Source organism: Ammospiza caudacuta, chromosome 16 (genome assembly GCF_027887145.1).
Source record: "Ammospiza caudacuta isolate bAmmCau1 chromosome 16, bAmmCau1.pri, whole genome shotgun sequence".
In the NCBI taxonomy this organism is placed as follows: domain Eukaryota; kingdom Metazoa; phylum Chordata; class Aves; order Passeriformes; family Passerellidae; genus Ammospiza; species Ammospiza caudacuta.
In genome coordinates, this window is record NC_080608.1 from 9,187,699 (window position 1) to 9,205,731 (window position 18,033).

An 18,033-nucleotide genomic window follows, 5' to 3' on the forward strand; every position below is an offset into this window, starting at 1 on the left:
AGCCACGCACCACAGTGTGGGCAACACAGCCAACAGCAGCCAAAAGTTTGGGTTAATGACTTGGAGTGTTACACAGCCTGTGGCAAGGGCATGGAAGGAATCTTTGGGAGAGTTTTATCCTTTTGTCACACTATGCCTGTGTCCTGCAGCCCTTGCATCATCATCAAAGACTCCTTGGGCAGTCTTTGGTGATGCAGCTAAGATGAGAACATGGCCACAATTTGTTTCCTTCTTGACATACAGAGCAGATCCGTGCTGCACAGGTGTCACAGAGAAATCAGATTGTGACAGTGTAACTGTAAGAACTGCATTAGAGTATGTGTGCACAAGAAAATCTCCAGAAATTGGTATGGAATGACTCACTTTGGACACCTCTCATGTCCCAACCAGGTAACACAGTGACCTTCACAACATCCCTTAAGGCAGACTGTGCTGTAGGTGAGGTGGGATCTGCAGGTGAAGTCCTGTCACGGGCTGTGCTCATGAATCCCATTGCTCTTGTAATCCAAGGAAATGCTTTTTCGTCAGTAGCTGATGTTTCCTGCTCCCTGGGGGGCTGCTGAGAGGGCTGCGAGCACCTGAAGCAGCAGGTGCCCCAAGAGCAGCATTTTGAGAGATTTCAGCTGCCAGAACTGAGCATGTTTATTGCTGTGTGGTGAACTGCTCTTCAAAACCCAGTAACACAACTAATTTGGGTGGATTTATCTAAAAGACCATAAAAGGCTGCTTTGTGCCAAATTTCAAGACCTTATTTCCAGTGTTAGTCCTAAGAACCACAGCAAGCTCAAGAATGACCAAAGTGATGCTCTTCCCCTACTCTGCTTTCATCCTTGGAAGCGCCAAAGGACTTGGAACCTTTGGAAAACATCCAACACAGACTGCCAAGGCAGAAAGTTACAGCCTAATTCATTCAAGTTTAGTAATTTATAACAAGCCACAACAGGGATGTAAGTTGGGGAGCATCTGGCTATTGTAGCTCTGGTTCCTAATGGTTTATAATTGGTAAATCACAGTTTTAGGGCTGACCAGCTTAATGAATCGAAAGAGATGATGGCAGATTGTCACTGAAAGAGGGTCTTTAACTTGAATTTTAATCTTCTACAGCATTGGTTTAAAACAGTACAAGCCAACTTCTGTAGGGCCCCTGGGAGTTGGGGCAGATATATGCTCTACATCCAATTATTATTACTATTATTTTAATTTAAGAAGCCGTTTCTATCCCGAAAGCACTGCTGTCGTTGTTTTTAATCCTGTGCAAAACAGCTGGCAACAGGCAGCCCTGAGCCACCCAGAGCCCGGAGCGCTCGTGTGGGGCGCGCACGGCAGGGTCACCCCGCGCGGAGCCGCCGCGCCGCTCCGCACCTCTCCGCGGAAACTCTGCCAAGTTTTCTGGGGGGAACACGCACACGCACACACAGCACGGCCCGGGGGGGCTCCTGTGCTGCGGCGCATCCCCAGCCCCGCCGCTCCTCGCCCCTCCGGAGCGGCCGCGGTGCCGGCGCGGAGCCTCCGCGTCCCCCCCCCCCCCCCCCCCCCCCCCGCGGTTCCCACGCCCCGCGGCCGCGGAACTTCGCTGCGCGGGTGCGGGAGGGAGGCAGCAGCTCCGCGCCGCGGCCCCCGCCCGCCCCGCGATGGGCAAGAGCCGTCTTTTTGACGCAGGAGAAATGGCAAATTTTAAGTACGTCATTAATATGGCGCCAAAACCCTTCTTTTTTTTTTTTTTTTTTTTTTTTTTTAAAGTATAAGCTTATTTTTTATTTATTTATTTTTTTCAAAGGTTGGCGAAGCCGCCCCGTGTACGCGTGTGCACAGCGCGCAGAGGGGGAGCGGGCGGGCGCGGGGGGTGGGGGGGGCGGAGAGCGTGAGTGTGTGCGGGTGTGAGTGTGAGTGCGTGTGCAGGGCCGGGCTGCGGGGCGCCGGGGCTGCGGGCGAGCGGCGCTGGGGCTCCGGGCAGCGCCATGGGGCCCCGGCGGCCGGCGGGGGGGTGACGCGGGGCGGGCGGCGGCGGCGGCGGCGCGGCCCGCGATGGGACCCGCGCTGCCCGCACCTGGCCCTGCCGCGGCGCCCGGGGAGGGGAAAAGGCGAAGAAATTGAAGATTTGGGGCGGCCGAGGCGGGGGGGGGGTGGGTGGGGGGGTGGAAGCACCGCCACCATTATCCGTCCCCGCTCCGAAAGTCGCTTCCCCGCCTCCCTGCCGGAGCCGGAGCCCGGGCGGCGGCGGGGCGCGGAGCGCCGGAGGAAGTGCGGGGTGAAAAAGAAAGAGAAACAGGCGGGCAGGGCTCGCCCCGGCCGCGGCGGAGCGGCCATCTCGGCTGGGAGCGGGACCGCATCCATGGAGTTACCGGGCGGGCGCTCCTAAGGAGGGCCCGGGCGGCGCGGCCCTGGCAATGACACCGGATTGAGCCGCCGAGGGGGCTCTCCCGGCCGGGGACTGCGGGAGCATCCCCCGCCCCCGCCTCCTCCCGCCTGTCACCCCAGAGACCGGCGCAACTCCGGGCGGACACTCCTGGCCAAGGTAAAGGCTCGGCGGGGTGGTGGCGGGAGCGGGCTGGCTTTGCAGCGGATGGTTATTTTGCAGCTCCCCCTGCTTTTGCTGTATATATGTCTTTTTTTATTATTATTTATTTTTTCCCCCTCCCTCCCCCGGCTGCCGGGCGGGAGATGTGCAGCATTCCCGGGGCGGATGGCGCACGGTGGTCACTCTCCTTTGGAAGTGCGGGAGGGAGGGAGGCGGCGGGGACGTAAACAAGAACTTTTCAAGGCTCGGTTCGCCGCTTCGCCCCTTTATTCCCCGAATTAATGACTGCGGCAGCGGCCCCGCGCCCTGCCCTGTCCGCCGGGGGAGCGGGGGACGCCCCGCGGGGCCGGGGCGGGCAGCGGGGGCTCGGCGGGCGCAGCGCGGGGCGGGCGGCGCGCTCGGAGCGCAGGGGCCGCGGGCGCGGAGCGCTGCGCGGGGCCGGGATGGCGGTGCCCGGGGGCGTGGCGGCTGCCGGCTCCCGCCTGCCCTCCCCTTCCTCCCCCCTTCCCTCCCCACCGCGGGGCTTTCCCCGCCGCCTTCCCCCGCCGCACCGCGCCGCGCCGCGGGGTCCCGGGGCTGCCGGGCGCGGAGGCTCCGCCGCTTTCCCCCCGTGGCATCACCCGCGCTCGGAATCATCCCGCGTCCCCCCGCGCCGTTGTCCCCCCGGGCCGCCCCTCCTTCTCTCCCCGGCCACCTGCCCCCTCGCCGGGCTCCCTGCTGCATCCTCCGTGCCCCCGCCGTGCTCCTGCCCCTTCCCCACCTGCCGAGCCGCTCCCAGCCGGGATGCGGGGCTGGGAGCGCCCCCCCGGCTGCCCCGCGCCCGGGGTGGGAGCGGCGAGCTGGAAGTTGGGAAGCGCTGGAAAGGCGGGAGGCTGCTGGATTGTCAACCTCGGTCGCAATTAGGGGGAAATAAATTTTTCTCTCTGTCTCTCCGTACCTATACGTTTTGAGCGCTTTTTGAGTGGGAAGAGAAGGATGGCATGGCATTCGCAGGGAGAATTCTCAGTGCCCTTCTCAGCCCTCACAATGAAAATTGTTTTGAAGGGCTGAAGCCAGGACCCTCCGACCGCTTGGACAGTTCTATGAGGAGGTTTTGCTTGGGGGAAAAAAAAACCAATTATCTGATCTCAGCCTTCTCCCCAGGGGTACGGAGCCCAGCTTTTAGGAATGGTGTTTGACCTTTAAGCACTTATTGGCTACTGGGGTTAAAATAAGCTTGAGATAGGAGTAAAAATAGCTTGCAGAAAGGTTAAATCGAAGGTTAAATTTGTTTTTCTTAAGAAAATTGAGGCTGATGTTCAAAAATGTAGGCTTGGAGCAGAGGATGGAGGGTACACGTTAGGGGGTCTGTAGGCAAGCAGATGCAATTCCTTTAAAGTATTGATGGCTGCTGATAGGGTTTGACACTCAAGTTCTGAAAGTTGGTGGGTGAGTGGTCCTTCAGACCAGTTCTGGTCTTTACCTTTCTGCGGGTTTTCATGATTCACAAAGGTTGGAGTGTATGTAGCTCCTGTTGATTTCCTCTGAGTTCTTGATGCTCAAGAGACCTGCAGGATGGGGCAGCTGGCTGTGGGCATGGAGCTTTGCTGGTGTCCCTTCTCATGCCCTGTGTCACTGCCTGCACCTTCCCCAGGAAGGCAGGGGTGGCCCCAGTGCCCTCAGTAACCTTTCTGATCACCTGTGCTCTGTCTGGGCTTGCTAAAGAAAAAATAGATAATTATAAGGTAACGAGTCAGAAGAGGCAAGCAAAGTTATAAACGTGAGTAGTAAGGGAAAAAAAGCCCCTTGTAGGTGTGGAGAAAGGCAAAGCACAGGAAGTAAACGAGCGCTTGTTTTGTTTTAAATTGAAATGAGATTAGATTTTGCCCTGGGGAGCCAAGACAGCAGCGCTGGTATGGAGGAGAGGAGGGATGGCTTGCTCCTCACCTGGGCACCTGAGCTTTTGCTGGAAAGCTGGGGCTGGCAGCAGCCTGTGGAGGAGGCGAGGGACAGACGAGCCCCAGCAGGCAGGGGCAGGCTCTGCTGCCCAGAAAATGGTTGTTGTAGGTACCAGGATCCTGCTCTTCAGCATTTGCTCTTCGCAGGGTTACCAGGGAGGTCAGGAAAGGCTCCTCCCAGATGGAGGGGCTGAGCGCCACGGCTTGCTGCGGGTCTTGTTGGCCCCGCTGCCGTGCATCCTTAGGTCCAAAAGTTTGTCCTGTTACTATGAAATTGGGGCTGTGCCAGTTTGGGGGATGCTGCTGCTCTCTCGGAGCCTCCCGTAGCAGCGCTTGGCTCCGGAATTTGCTCATGGGAAAAGGCAATGGGACGAGGACAACCCTCCCACGGCGTACCGGCTGGGATGTTCCAGCCCTCCACCCTTTTTATTGCACTTTCTAACAACTGGCTGGAGTTCCTAGACAGAGGATAAAAAGCACATTAGGGCAGAGGGGGAGCGCTGGGGGGATGCTCGGGAGCAGCCCCAGGCTCGGTGCCAGCCGCGGGCACAGGTGGCTCCGGGACGGGGTCCCCGAGCGGGGTCGGTGGCCGGAGCCGTGTGCGTGCCGCTGGGGGCACTATGTTCTGTTTGTGTTCCTATTTCTGGGCTGGAAGAACAAACAGGGAAGTGGTTTTTCTGCAGTCTCATTGCAGCTCACAAACAGAGCACATCATTGAGCCGGTGTTGCTCTCAGCGTCAGAGGTGACGGCGCATCGGGACCGAGCGCGGCGCATCCCTCACTCAACCTGCGGGAGCTGGGAGGAGGTGATGACCAAACCCTTTCCTTTTTTTTTTTTTTTTTTTTTGCTGCAACTTATGCAGGTTTCTGTGCCTGTTCCCTGTGGAAGTGGAGGGCACAGGCATGTATGAATTTCTCTGTTTGCTTGCCACAATTCAGAATGGTTCCTTCTTGGAAGCAGTGGAAGCAGCCTCTGCACAGGGTGCTGGGATGCCGCTAAGAAATCTCCAGATCGCACGTGGAGTTGATGTGCAGAAGAGTTTGCAGGGAGCTGGGGAACATCAGGGGGCTCTCCAGAGCACAGGGCTGCTGGAGGGGTCTGCAGAGGAAGATTTCTGTGCTAGCTGGAGGCTGGATGAGGCATTTCGGTTCAGTGTGGATGGGAGCGGGTGCCTGTCCCTGGCAGTGTGCCCAGCTCAGCTCAGGATCTGGGCACAGGCATCTCTGTGTGCCAGCAGTAGTTGCCTTCACCTCTCCCAGGTTGCATGGGCTGGGCAAAATTACATTCCCAAGAGCTCCTCTCCAGCCTTCCCCTGCTGTGAGGCAGGACCAGCCAGCCTGAGGCCATCATCTCCATTTTAACACCAATCCTGGTGCTAATTTGTCCAAGGACATAGTGATTTACATTTGTTTAGGCTGATGAAGGGCCATCATCTTCCTTGGTCTAGCATTTATCTGCCTTTCTCAGCTTTGAACAAAGGCAATGCTAAACATGTGTTGGTTTGCAAGCAGTTCAGTTTTTGGTTTCCAGGCATTAGCCAGGGCTATGCCTGTGGATTTGAGTTGCAGACACTTCAGGGGGATGTTCATTTGTTTATAAAAGAAACCCACATCTGTTTCTGTTTGAATTTTTAAAGCAAGCCTACATAGAAACCTTTCACTTGGTTTCTGGCTCTGTAAAAACTAGATTTTGGGCCAAGTTTGACCTAACAGTGACCTTTTCAAAGTATTACAAATTTTTTTGGTATTTGTTTATGACTTTATTAATGATGCCATGTGGGGAATGGGTCAGTTAAAGGTGAAATTAACTTCTAATGTAAACAAAAGATTAATTTTGGAGCAGAGATGGTATTTTGCTGGGACTTAAGTTGCTCAGTAGTTCACCAGCTGAATTGCTTCTGAGAGCTTTTGGGAGCCGGAGCTCCAGCCCTGGGAGGGATGTGGGCAGTGAGCCCTCCCCACCCCCAGCCACGATGCCAAAAGGGTGGTGGGAGTTCAGCCACCATCAGACTTTATAACTCTGGGATACAGATGGGGAAATGGCCCAATTACCCCTCTACAGTAAATTCCTCTCTTTAGTGCCATGTGGTTTACTACTGTTTGGCTGCTCGAGATGAGTCCCTCAGAAGCAGCATCTTAGCACAGCCTGGAATGTAACCATTTTCTGAAATAGCCTGGTTTTGGCCAAAACTTTTGTTCCTTTCAGGCACACAGTACTTTGTGTGCCATCCCCTGCCCAGCCTTTCAGTGCTGCTGTTCAGAGATGTCTGTACTTTGCTCAAGCCAGAATTTCATTCACAAATTTAATGCAGTTTGGTTTGGAGGATGCTGTCTTGCATCCTGCCAAACAGTGGCAAAATGATTTACTGAAGTACAGATGCTATTTTTACCTGCAATGTGAACCACTTCTGTATGTGAATATCAATTCATCTTGTTACCTAGTGAGTGTGTTAATTCTGTAGGCAGCTCTAGGACAGAAGCAGGATGCAGGGACCAGGTTCAGTGAGAGGGATGATCAGTGCATCTCCTCACACATACCAGCCCAAACCAGTGCCAGCCTCCTGCTACCTGAGCATTGATTGCAAACCTTTTTCCCTGCTTGGAGGAGAGGGATGTCAGTGATGCTGCCTTGCTGTAAAAGCAAAGATGGGAAACCTGGGAAATCTCACTAGCTATCAGTGGCATTCCTTTGCTTCTCCTCAGGTGTTTTTTTCCCCCTCCTCTTGGCTTTGGCTTATTTAATCTCTGTGATTAGGAACTCCAGAATCAATACAACCATTGCACTGTCTTTGTGCTCCAAATGTCTGTTTGTCACTTCAGACCAGTAGGAACCAGTTTCAAAGGTTGAGGTAGGATTTTCACTAAAAGTAAGTAAGCTGCAGTTGGAGCTATCTTCAATTTCATTTCCCCCAAGCAAAATCTAATGGCTATTTGGAACAAGGCTGGTTTAATAACATCTGTTTCCTCTTGAATCACCAGGGGAAAAGTATTGATATTGCCATATTCTTAGGGAGTGTTTTAAGTCACATTTTGACAGGGCAATGCCTTACCACAACACTGATAGTTAAAATGTTCAGGATATTTTGTAGTATTTTCCTTTATAATGCTGTGATACCACATATATTGTAAAATACACCTATTACAAGGTTTTCATATGTTTATGTGGAACATTTCCTGATGTTTGGGGGCAAATGTCATGCTGTAGCTTGCTGTCCCACTCTGTGTGCTGCTTGTACCTGTTGCAACCAAACCACACAAACCCTGTGTTTCATTATCATTCCCAGTTACCATTTGTGGAAGCAATAGTGGGTATGACATATGAACACATTCAGATTCTTCAAAAATATCTCAGAAACTACTGGGAAGATTTCAATGAGGTTAAGACTGATTTCTGTGCATGTATTTTGGCTTCTATCCTGTTGGATAGTTGTCTGGTCCACAGGTAGCCCTTTCCATCCAGAGCTGCCCAAGCCCTGTATTGGGAGCCCTGTATTGATCAGCCACCAGTTACAATGGTAAAATTTGGATTTTCAAAAGTTAAAATACCTTTCTTCTTTTTTTTTTTCCTGAAGCACCTACTTTGAGTTCTGAGTGCTTGGTTCCCAAGGGGTGAGTTCAGGACAACCTGCTGATTTCAGGCACTCCTGTGGCTTGTTCAAAGTCTCAAAGCAAATCAGCTGAGCTTGAAGCCGGTCTCCTCATCAGTGCAGTGGTAGCTGCTGCTGTGATTTTAGCTCTGGAGGATGGAGAAGTCAGGGCAGCTGAGCAGGAGGCACTTGCCCACCCCTGGGAGCTCCAGGAGGGCAGTGATGGGAGGTGCTTCCTGTGTGACAGATACTCCCGAGCTCTTAAAATTAATAGCTGGTGGCTGAATGGGAAGATGAGTCAGAGGGTAAAACCCCAGGCTTGTGGTACCCAGGGGTTCTCTTCAGCTCTGGGATGCTTGTACTTCCCCCTGCAGACATACCGAGAGTGTGCAGTTTCCATTCTCCTGTCTTCACACTCTGCAGCTGGGACAGGTGGTTCCCAGGACATCTCTTCCCCCATCCAACAGCACCATGGTCCCTTGAGGACATCCTCCAGTCCTGTTGGAGCTCTTGCAGAGGAAGAGACATTTGGATGCAAATCCTGCACAGACAAATTTCCATGCAAAGCTGAGTGATCCACATGCACCCACTGTAACTACTGGGAGCGGGAAAAGCTGGTAGAAAGACAATTAAAGTTTTTTTAAAAATCCATGAGAATTGTTTTCTTGCATTTTTTTCAGCCTCTGGGTAGTTGTGTGTCCTGAGGGTAAGGACTGACTGGTGCTGGGGTAGGAGGGGGTGCAGATACTCATATAGCAGTGCTTTGGTGTTGAGATGAGTTTTCTGGACATGAAGTGTAATGTTCAATTTCTTTTGTTCCAGATGGAAGAAAAACGACGCAAGTACTCCATCAGCAGTGATAACTCAGACACCACTGACAGTAAGACCTTTCATTCAAAGCTTTGAACAAGACTCACCTCCAGCAGTCAAAATGCTTGAATAATTACTGTACAAAGAGTGGAGGAAACTGCATTTACTGGGAAGTCTCTGCACAGTGAATTGTGTGCAGGGCTGGGTTTGTCAGAAATGCAGCAACAAGCTGATATCAATTTATTTAAACACTTGGCTGTGGCTCCTCTTAACTGATGAGAGTGTCTCCCTCGTGTGAGGAGTCTGGGCGAGGAGAGCTGCTGATTGTAGATGTGCTAACCAAGCAGCAAACACCCTTTGTAGATGAGTTGTCCTTTCCTGTGAGCTGCAGCCTGAGACTAGTTTGCTCTTGATTTTGGTTGTACCAGGAGAAAGGGAAGTTTTTCCTGGAGTCAGAGTAAAACTGGAGCAGTTTGCATTGTTCCCTCCTTGAAAACTGGAGAGTGATGTGGGAAAAGGGATAAGGCTCAAGCCAGCAAAACCTGCAAGCCCACGCTTGCTTTTCAACATCTACCTCACTTCATCCTCATTCAGGAAGGCACAGAAGCATGTGTTCAACAATAAACATGTGCAAATGTGCTGAATTTTGGCTATAAATAGAGCACTCTCCTCTCCCACCTATTCCAGGGTTTCGCCCGCTGCACACATAGCGCACTGCCTCGGTGTTCAGTACCCTCAAGGCACCAGCCTAATCCCTTGTCTGGACTCTGGAGTTTCTTACTAGTGGCTCTTGGTTTCTTACAAATGTCACAGTAATTTCATCTGGGCCATGCTGGGAATTTGCTCTCCACACTTTACAGGATCTGGCTGCTGGATATCCGAGAACGAAAGGCACTTTAGTAAAGACACTAAACTTCTGGGCTTTTTCCTAACAGGATGATGGAGAGATTACAGGGGGTTATGGAAAGGCTGATCTTGCTGGGTTTGGCTGCTGTTCCCACAGCTTCAGCCAAAAAAATTGTCAGTGTGAGTGGAGTTAGCACCACAACTGCCGACGGGAACCTGCTGTTCTGCTGCCAGCGGGGACCCCCATCCTGCTGGAGCCCAGGGGGCCTGGGGCTGAGCTGTGCCTACAGAACGTGTTTCAGGCTCTGTCAACACCCTTGCTTCTCGTAAAATGAAACATCTCTATCTCAGAAAGGAGTTTGTTTTGGAAGCCATGCTTCAAACTTCCCATCTCCTAATCCCCAGATGCTCAAAGGCTTATGGAGCCGAGCTGTGCTCGCTGCCTTCCCTGCCTTTCAGGGGTAAGGCATCCTTAATCATGGTATTAAACAACATGGCCTTATCTCTATGGGGCTTGGATATTTATGCTCCAGGTGATATCTAAGCTTTTGACAAATGCTCTCCTGCAGGATGGTTGTAAACAGAGTGGTGACCTTCTTTCTCATGCCTCTGCCAGCAAAGGGTAGTTGTGGTGTGTTATCCAAGCCTGTATAGCTGTAGCATCACATTGTAGCTTGAGAAGAGGGGGCAAGGTGGAAATCAGTGACTGATCTCTCCATGAAAGCTGTGGAGCTGCTGCTGCTGCACTCCTTGGGGCAGCTTGCTGAGTAAAGCAGTGTGTCCGTGGGGCTGCAGCATAGGGGTGTCTGCTCTGGGCTTTGTCCACACAGTCCTGTTGTGCTCTGAAGTGTTATAAAGAATTTCATTTGTATGGAACCCTCTTTAATAACAGCTGGCCTGCAACTTGAAAAAACAAGCTGTGTTTTGGGAACAGGTGATGCCCCCATGTTTGGCCTTCATTTTCTGAAGTACAAGTGCAGTGCAAGTAAAGAATACAGGTTGGGCTGGTGCCTCTTCCCCTGTCAGGAAAAGTAGGCTTGTGAAATTTACCTGGGCTCAGCTGCCTGAGCTGGAGGAAGAACAGTTTCCCACTGCAGAGGTACCACAGCCTGACCCCTGAGTCAGCTCAGCTCCTGGCTCCAGCCCGTTTGGATGTTGCTTATGTGCACAGTGCTGTTTCCTCCTGTTTAGCCCTCCAAGGATAAAAAAAATCCGTGTTAAGTAGGCCTATTGGTAGTTATTTTGTTGCAACCTCACAGAAACATTTTTATATACTGTAATATGGAGGGGTCCTCCTGTACAGAAGACTGAACTGTCATTATTATACAGAAATTCCAGTAATCAGTTTGTTATTTATTATTAACAAATACAGCCTTACATTTAAGTGATAACGACACAAATGGATTGGAAATAAAGATCAGTAGTGTATGGTTCCAGCACGTTTCAGGCTTTAGCTACCCTTCTTTTTGGAGTGGTGATGATACTGCACCAAAAAAAAAGTCATGTCAAGGTGTTATTCCATCTTAGTGCTGACCCAGAGTGTTGGCTGGGGCTGGAGCAGGGGGCTGGTGAGGTAAGGAAAGGCTTTGACTCGTTCCCAAATAACCTGTCTCTGTTGCCTTGTTGCAGGTCACACCACATCCACCTCCAGATGCTCCAAAATTCCGAATACCAAATCCCCCTGGTCGCGGCAGAAGGAGAAGAAGCCCTCTGAGGTACGTGGGCTTTTAGGCTTTCCCCAAAGGAGAGGTTTCCCATGGGACTGCACTTGCCAGCTGTGACAGCCAGTGTGGCCATGGCTTCTGTGGGCACTGGGTGCCAGGACAGGATATCCCCAAGAAAGCAGAGCCTCAACTCCCAACAGCTGTGTCAGCCCAGCTCTCCTGGGGAGGGAGCTGATGGGGACACACAGTGAGCGTCTCTGCTGAAGGCTGTGGGTCCTTGTGCCCCTCCATCCCTATTGAGGCAAGTAAAGACAAGTTGGGTGGGGCTGGGAGTCCTGCAGTACTGGGGTGTCTGCATACCAAGATTCCCTGGTTTGGGTGCCCCTCTGGGTGCCCTTTTATTGATGGCACAGGTCACAGCTCTGACGGCAGGGGAGGGTGATGTGGAGACTCCTCCCATGAGCAAGTGGGAGGCGTGGAGAGCTGTGAAATGAGAGCACAGCTGAGTTGCAGGTTGTGCTGTGTTGGTTTCCCCTGTCACAGGACTCAAGGACATCAAGCTGAGGCCATCAGTCTGACCTTGCTGCAGGGTTCCCCTGGCAGGGGTGGGCAGTGCTGCCACTCTGGGGACACTGCCCAGCTTCACCTGCTGGCTCTAGTGCAGGGCCTGGGCCTTGGGTGGGAGGAGCTGTTTGTCCCCAGGACTGTTGGGAGGGGTGGTGCTGTGTCCTGTTTTTCCTTCTGTGCCTCGGATACATTTCCACTAGCCATGGAAACTATACCAGGCATGAGCTGCTGTTGTAGCAACCGCAGTGTTTGGCAGTGGTCATCTTCATTTCAGCAGCAGCGTGAGCAAAGCCAGAGGGACATTGTTCTCACATTCCCTTCCCTCTGCACTGGGGTCTGGAGTCAAACAGTGCTAAGTTTAGCAGCAGATGAAGCTGGCATGGCTCATGTGAACTCCCCATTTCACATCTCCTGACGCTGTGGCCTGGTGAGCACAAACCTCTGCAACATCCTCCTTTTGCATCAAGCTGAGTAGAGATTTTGAGGTTTTCCTGTGGTCACTGCCTGAATTACAGCTGCACTTGGTTCTTACTGCTCTCAAAGGTTTATATTGAAATATCTGTGTTGGCAAAGGACACAGACTGAAAGAGTTGAAGTTATTTGTGCATTGGGTAAAGAGAGGGACTGGAAAGCTGTTACTGCCAGCTGAGTTAGTTGGAAATACTCCAGAGAGCAAGAACCAGGGGTGCAGGTGTCACTGACTGCTAACAAGGCTGTTGGAAAATTGAATATTAGCACTGGTAATGTTGAGTTTTGGTTGTAGATGTGTCTCTCAGTGTGGTGTGGGGGAGATTTCTGTGAGCTGAATCCTCCTTTGGAAAGTGAAGCATATGGGGCATTTCCTCCTCCTGTGGCATTTTTACCCCTCTCTGAAATAACTGCCCATCCCTGTGCCTGATGTGTCCATAAAGGCTTGGGTGAGCCCTCTAGGTGCTGTCAGGAGTCTCTGCCACAGAGATGCCTCATGTCAGATGTGAGAAGATGTGACTCATGTCACAGCAGTGTCACAGGTGCCACCCTGCTGCTGCCCAGTAAAATCCTTCTCCAAGAGTTGGGGCATCTTTCTGCCTCACTGGTGCAGACACATTTCTGTTATTAATATGAGTTAGTTTAATCATCCATGTAGGATTTTACCTGGCTGCTACTGAATATAAGTCCAAGATTCCAAGTGAAAATGCTTCTGGATTGGATGAAGTGTGGTAAGAGCTGGATCCAAGCTGCTGCTCTACAGCAGCTAGAGTGAAAACTAGATATTAATCCATGGCACCTGGGGAGACATCAGATGCCTGCAGAGGGCTCCTCCCTCTGCTTACTGCTCCATTATCCCCCAAGGAGGGTTCTCAGTGAAATGTAGCTGTGGAACAGATAAAGTGGAGCAAAATCTGAACAGGTCCCAGCTTAGCAGCAGTTGGGACAGAAACTGAATCTCTGTGGCTTATGTGAACTGAGAGTCTAGGGGAATTTGGGGAGGCCATGTGTGATTACTCAGGCTGGAGTTTGGCCAGGATGGTCAAGCTGACAAACCATCTTTTACAAAAGCATGGTGGGCACGCAGGCAGATGGAGCAGTGCAGATCTCAGCTGTGCTCCCTGCTTGCTGCTGTCTGGGTCTGCTGGAAATCAGCACCAGTGAAACTCAGGGCTCAGGACATTGTTGGAGGTGGATAGAGTATCACCCCAAGACTTGCAGCTGTGCAGGGAGATGGTTTGGAGATCACTCCTGTATGAATTTCCTCTCCAGCAGCATCTTCTAAACTTTTCCATGAGTGACCCAACTTCTGCTCTTCCTGTGAGCACCCATGAATGTGTCTGGTCCAGGCACTGTGGGGTTTGGCACATCCTCCCAGGAGCACTGGGGGATTTCAGGCACAGACTGTGACCTGCATCATGTCCTGTTGGAGCAAGTGCTGGGAGCTGTAAAACACAAACTACACCGCTATCAAACTACTTCACATGAAAGAGTGAATCACCTTTTCTTTTGTCCATCCTGCTGAGGATGGATGTTGATCTCATCATCAGTGACAGATGGAAACCACAGGAGAATAATAGGGAGAGCAGGATGAATGCATTAGCAGGTATTGAACCCCCAGCCATTTTGGGTCTGGACAGATCTTTTCAAACCACAGCTCCAACTCCAGCTTTACACATTGTAGCTTTATCAAGAGCTGCAGTGGGTGCAGGCGTGTCCTGAGGGATGGCCATGCTGGAGGATGGGCTGGGCAGATGGCAAATGGCCACCAACCTGTCCTGCCCTTCTCCAAGTCATGTCCCCTTTCTCTGGGAGCAGGCATTCCTCCTGACAGCCCGGGCAGGAGATAAAAAAATCGAAAGCATTAGTGTTACATAGTTATTAGTCAGGTCAGGGGGTGATGTTTATTATGAAAGACTCTGTGAGAAGGGATTAACTATACACATTAAAAACCATCGGATACAAGGCATCTGGAAAAACAAGCTTCTTAACATGGAAAAGTACTGAGCTGTTTGTAAACATCCGCAAAGGGGCCATTGCCAGGGAGGGTGATTATATTTATCTGTGCCTGTCACGGGGCTCTGCCCGGGCTCTTTCCTGACTGTCCCAGGCACCAGCCGCTGTTTCCTTGGCTCTGTCCCTCGCAGAGGTGACAGCTGTCCTTCCCTGCCCCTTGCCTGGGCAGCAGAGCCTTCAAGGCTCAGAGCTGGTGCTGATGGTGCCCTGGGCATGGCTCTGCTGCACTGCTCTGCCTGGAGGCAGGGATGAACGTGGGCAGCTGCCAACAGCTTCTTGCATCTGCACTGATAGCAGTACCAATCTGGTGATTTTAATTAATCTCATTAGCGCTCGTTTGTCTCTTAACTTGTCTGCAAATGGGGCGTGCTGGCTGGTACCCATCTCCCTGGGTCCCTGCAAGGAGCTGCTGGTCATGCTCCCCACCCTGGCAGCTGGAAGGAGGGGATGCTCGCTCAGGTAATCCCTGCCGTGGATCTGGATCTGCAGCAGGGAGTAGCACATGCCTGAAGCACGGATTTCTGCTTCTGTTGGTGGCACATCAGTGCAATCCTGCCCCCGGCTGTAGAGCTGCTGGGGATGTGAGCACGAGCCTCACATCCCTGGTTTGACTGCAGTCTTCAAGGCTCTCTCCTGTTCCTGACAGGGAACAGTTGTCAGTGTCTAAGGAGAGAATTTAAGAACAAGGCAAGTGTGTAATGATAGTCTGTGGTTCTCTCTGCCAGCTCCCAGCCATCAGCAGCCCAGGGACTCCCTCGGATGCTGCCTCTGAGTCACTGCCTTAGCTGCTGTGTTAGTCATTACCTCCAGAGCTGTTTGAGATCCACAGCGCTCACCTGCACTGCTGGAATATATTTGGGAGGCACAAAAGCCTGCTATTTTGTGCAGAACACCTGCCTGCCAGCCCTGCAGCCGTCCTTTCTCAGCTGAAGAGCCCTGAGCAGTCTGGGCTGTGCTGTGCAGGTGCTGCTCATCCCACCGGACATCCCCGCTGCCCTTCTCCCTCGCTCCAGACCTTCAGGAGGAGAGGGGACTGCAGCTGCAGGCAGGGCTCAGGATGAAGGGGAAACCACAAATTTATACAATTTACTTTATTTTCTGCTTGCCTTGTTTAGATATTACTTCTGTGTTTTGAAAGGCACCTTTTTATATCTCTTTACAAGGATTTAACTCCTTTCCCTTCTAAAATGTAATTCTTACTGCATTGGATCATGATTTTTTCCTTCTGCATTAGGTATATAATGACCCAGTGCAATGTGAATTTAGTTCCTGTGCTCTTCTGTGCTTGGAGAAGAGCTTTAATGGATGTGGCCAAGCAAGACTGGACATGCTTTTATGGGGCTGGATGGGGAGAAAATCCCTCTCTGTTGAAAGGTTTGACTGCAGTTTGGCTTTGTCAGTTTTCCCTTGCCAGCATGGGGATAACAGATTAAAACCATTGTCTTCTGAATGCTGAGAAGGGCTGGACAAAAATGCTTCTTGTTCCTATTTTGAGTTCTGTTGTTCATTGAATCTTTAACATCCAGCATTTCAAAAGGAAACAAGACTAGATGAAGAGATAGGAGGCTGGCTCCCCAATTGGACATGGGAGTTCAGGATTTCTTCCCCCACAGGCAGATGGTATCTCCTTTCAAACACACTCCTGGCACTGCCACATTTCAAAACCTTGCTACCGACTATCAACTCTCTGCTCATATTGGAAAGGGCTGGAAAAATGGGATAGAGCAGCAGGGATGTAGGACTGGGAGATCCAGAGGGCAGTGGGGTGGGGCAGCCAGGGCTGCACCCAGAGAGGTGCCATCTCGAGCTGATATCAAGACAGTTTGTACAACCAAAACCTATTCTCAGGGCTCCCATTGTTCCCGTTGTTTTCTCTTTCTCTAAAAATCCTTGTGACTCATGAGCTATAACAAACAATTTTATGCTTGAGAGAGTGAAGGGCTAAGAGAGCTGGCTGCAATGAGGGGGGAGTCCTGTGCATGAGGCAGCTCGAGACTTCCCTGGTCCCAGTGTGGATGGAGGAAGGTGGTTGTGGCTGGGGCTATGCAGGACTGCCAGGACTGCAGTCAGGGAGGGGAAAAAGAGTGTTGGGCCAAAGCCTGAAGAACACTTGATATGTCAGTGTCAGGAAGCAGCCCCACACCTGCCTGCAGTGACCTGCTGCTGCCCCTGCTTGGAGCAGTGCTCACAGCACCCACCCACCACCCCTGCTTGCTGTGGAGGGTCATCACTGTGAGACACACTTGGCTGCTGTGGGTGTGAGGGCATCAGGGAGGATTACAGCTCTGCTGGGTGATGGAGGGAGTGAATTCAAAGGTGAGATCTCGGATGCAGGCTGTGACCATCCCTTCTCACCTCTCCTGCCCACCCTCACCCTAGTGAGCTCTGTGTTTTCTGCACACACTTCATTTTGGGCTTCTCTTCTCTTACATTGTGTACCACTGCTTTGGAAAGAGTTCTTTTCACTAAAACTTTTTAGGGACAGAGATGTTATTGTGTATTAAAAAAATACCCTCCTGGCATTTGAAGGAGGAGGCACTGAGCTTATTTATTCCTGTGCCCCAAGAGCAAGGTCTGAAAGCTCCAGAGTGAGCCGGGTGCAGATGCAGGGGAAGATGTGTAACAGAACTCCTGCCAGCTCAGGAAGCCTGGTGTGCAGGGACCCAGCCTGCTGGAGCCCATCTGTGTTGGGCTGAGCTCTCTGCTCCCTCTGGGGCTGTTGTCTCCTGGGCTGGCTTGCAGCAGGCGCCGGGAGCTGAGCGCCTGTGTCAGGGATGCTGGGGCTGTGCCAGGGCCGTGCCAGGGCCGTGCTGGGGATGTCAGGGCCATGCTGGGGCTGTGCTTGAGTTGCTGGGGCCATGCCAGGGATGCCGGACCATGCTGGGGATGCTGGGGCTGTGCCAGGGATGCTGGGGCCTGGCCAGGGGTGCCAGGGCTGTGCCGGGGCCATGCCGGGGATGCTGGGGCTGTGCTGGGGATGCTGGGGCCGTGCTGGGGATGCTGGGGCCGTGCTGGGGATGCTGGGGCTGTGCCAGAGATGCCGGGGCCATGCTGGGGGTGCCAGGGCTGTGCCAGAGATGCCTGGGCCGTGCCGGGGATGCCAGGGCCGTGCCAGATCCGGCACAGCAGTCCCAGGCTGGCTGCTGCTTTCAAGCTAATTAAAGCCAGGGCTAGACGAGTGTTTCTTCTCATTTCGATGGAAAGCCCAAAACAGATCCGGCTCTGGCTCTCACCCAGGAGCTGGTTTGGTACAAGAGGGAAGTCATTACTGCAGGATGAGAGTTTGGTGGTTTTGGGTCTGTTTGGGGCAGAGGGGAGATTTGGCAGGCTCAGAGCCACAGTGCAGTCACTGGGAAAGCCAAGTCCTTGACAGAGCACATGGAGTGGGAACTGAATGGCAGGGAGATTGCTGGCCACTTCATTAAGAGGGGTTTGTGAGTGAATCACAGAGCCTAGAAATTGATGTGAGAGTTGCATGGAAAGGTGGTGGAGAGGCTCCCAGAGGGGCTGGGTGGTGATGGGGCAGAGGCAGAGAAGGAGGAGAATGCTGGAAAGCAGCACAGCTTGGGAGTCCTCAGCTGAGGGAGGGATGGGGAGCAGCATTTCTGATGCCTCATGGC

At 52.3% G+C, this 18,033-nt stretch overlaps 1 protein-coding gene across 3 annotated transcripts in view; it reads left to right on the forward strand.

Annotated features, from left to right (window-relative positions):
* Positions 1 to 2,152: 2,152 nt before the first annotated feature.
* The window catches only part of JADE2 (jade family PHD finger 2), a 74,585-nt gene continuing 58,704 nt past the window's right edge, over positions 2,153 to 18,033 (forward strand). For 2 of the 3 annotated variants that reach the window (XM_058815044.1, XM_058815046.1), the window contains exons 1-3: positions 2,153 to 2,515; positions 8,865 to 8,922; positions 11,328 to 11,413. In XM_058815044.1, the coding sequence (XP_058671027.1) occupies positions 8,865 to 8,922; positions 11,328 to 11,413 (144 nt within the window). In that variant the 5' untranslated portion in view covers positions 2,153 to 2,515. Of the gene's footprint in view, positions 2,516 to 5,138; positions 5,262 to 8,864; positions 8,923 to 11,327; positions 11,414 to 18,033 lie in introns of all 3 variants that reach the window. The other variant, XM_058815045.1, reaches the window with a different exon arrangement.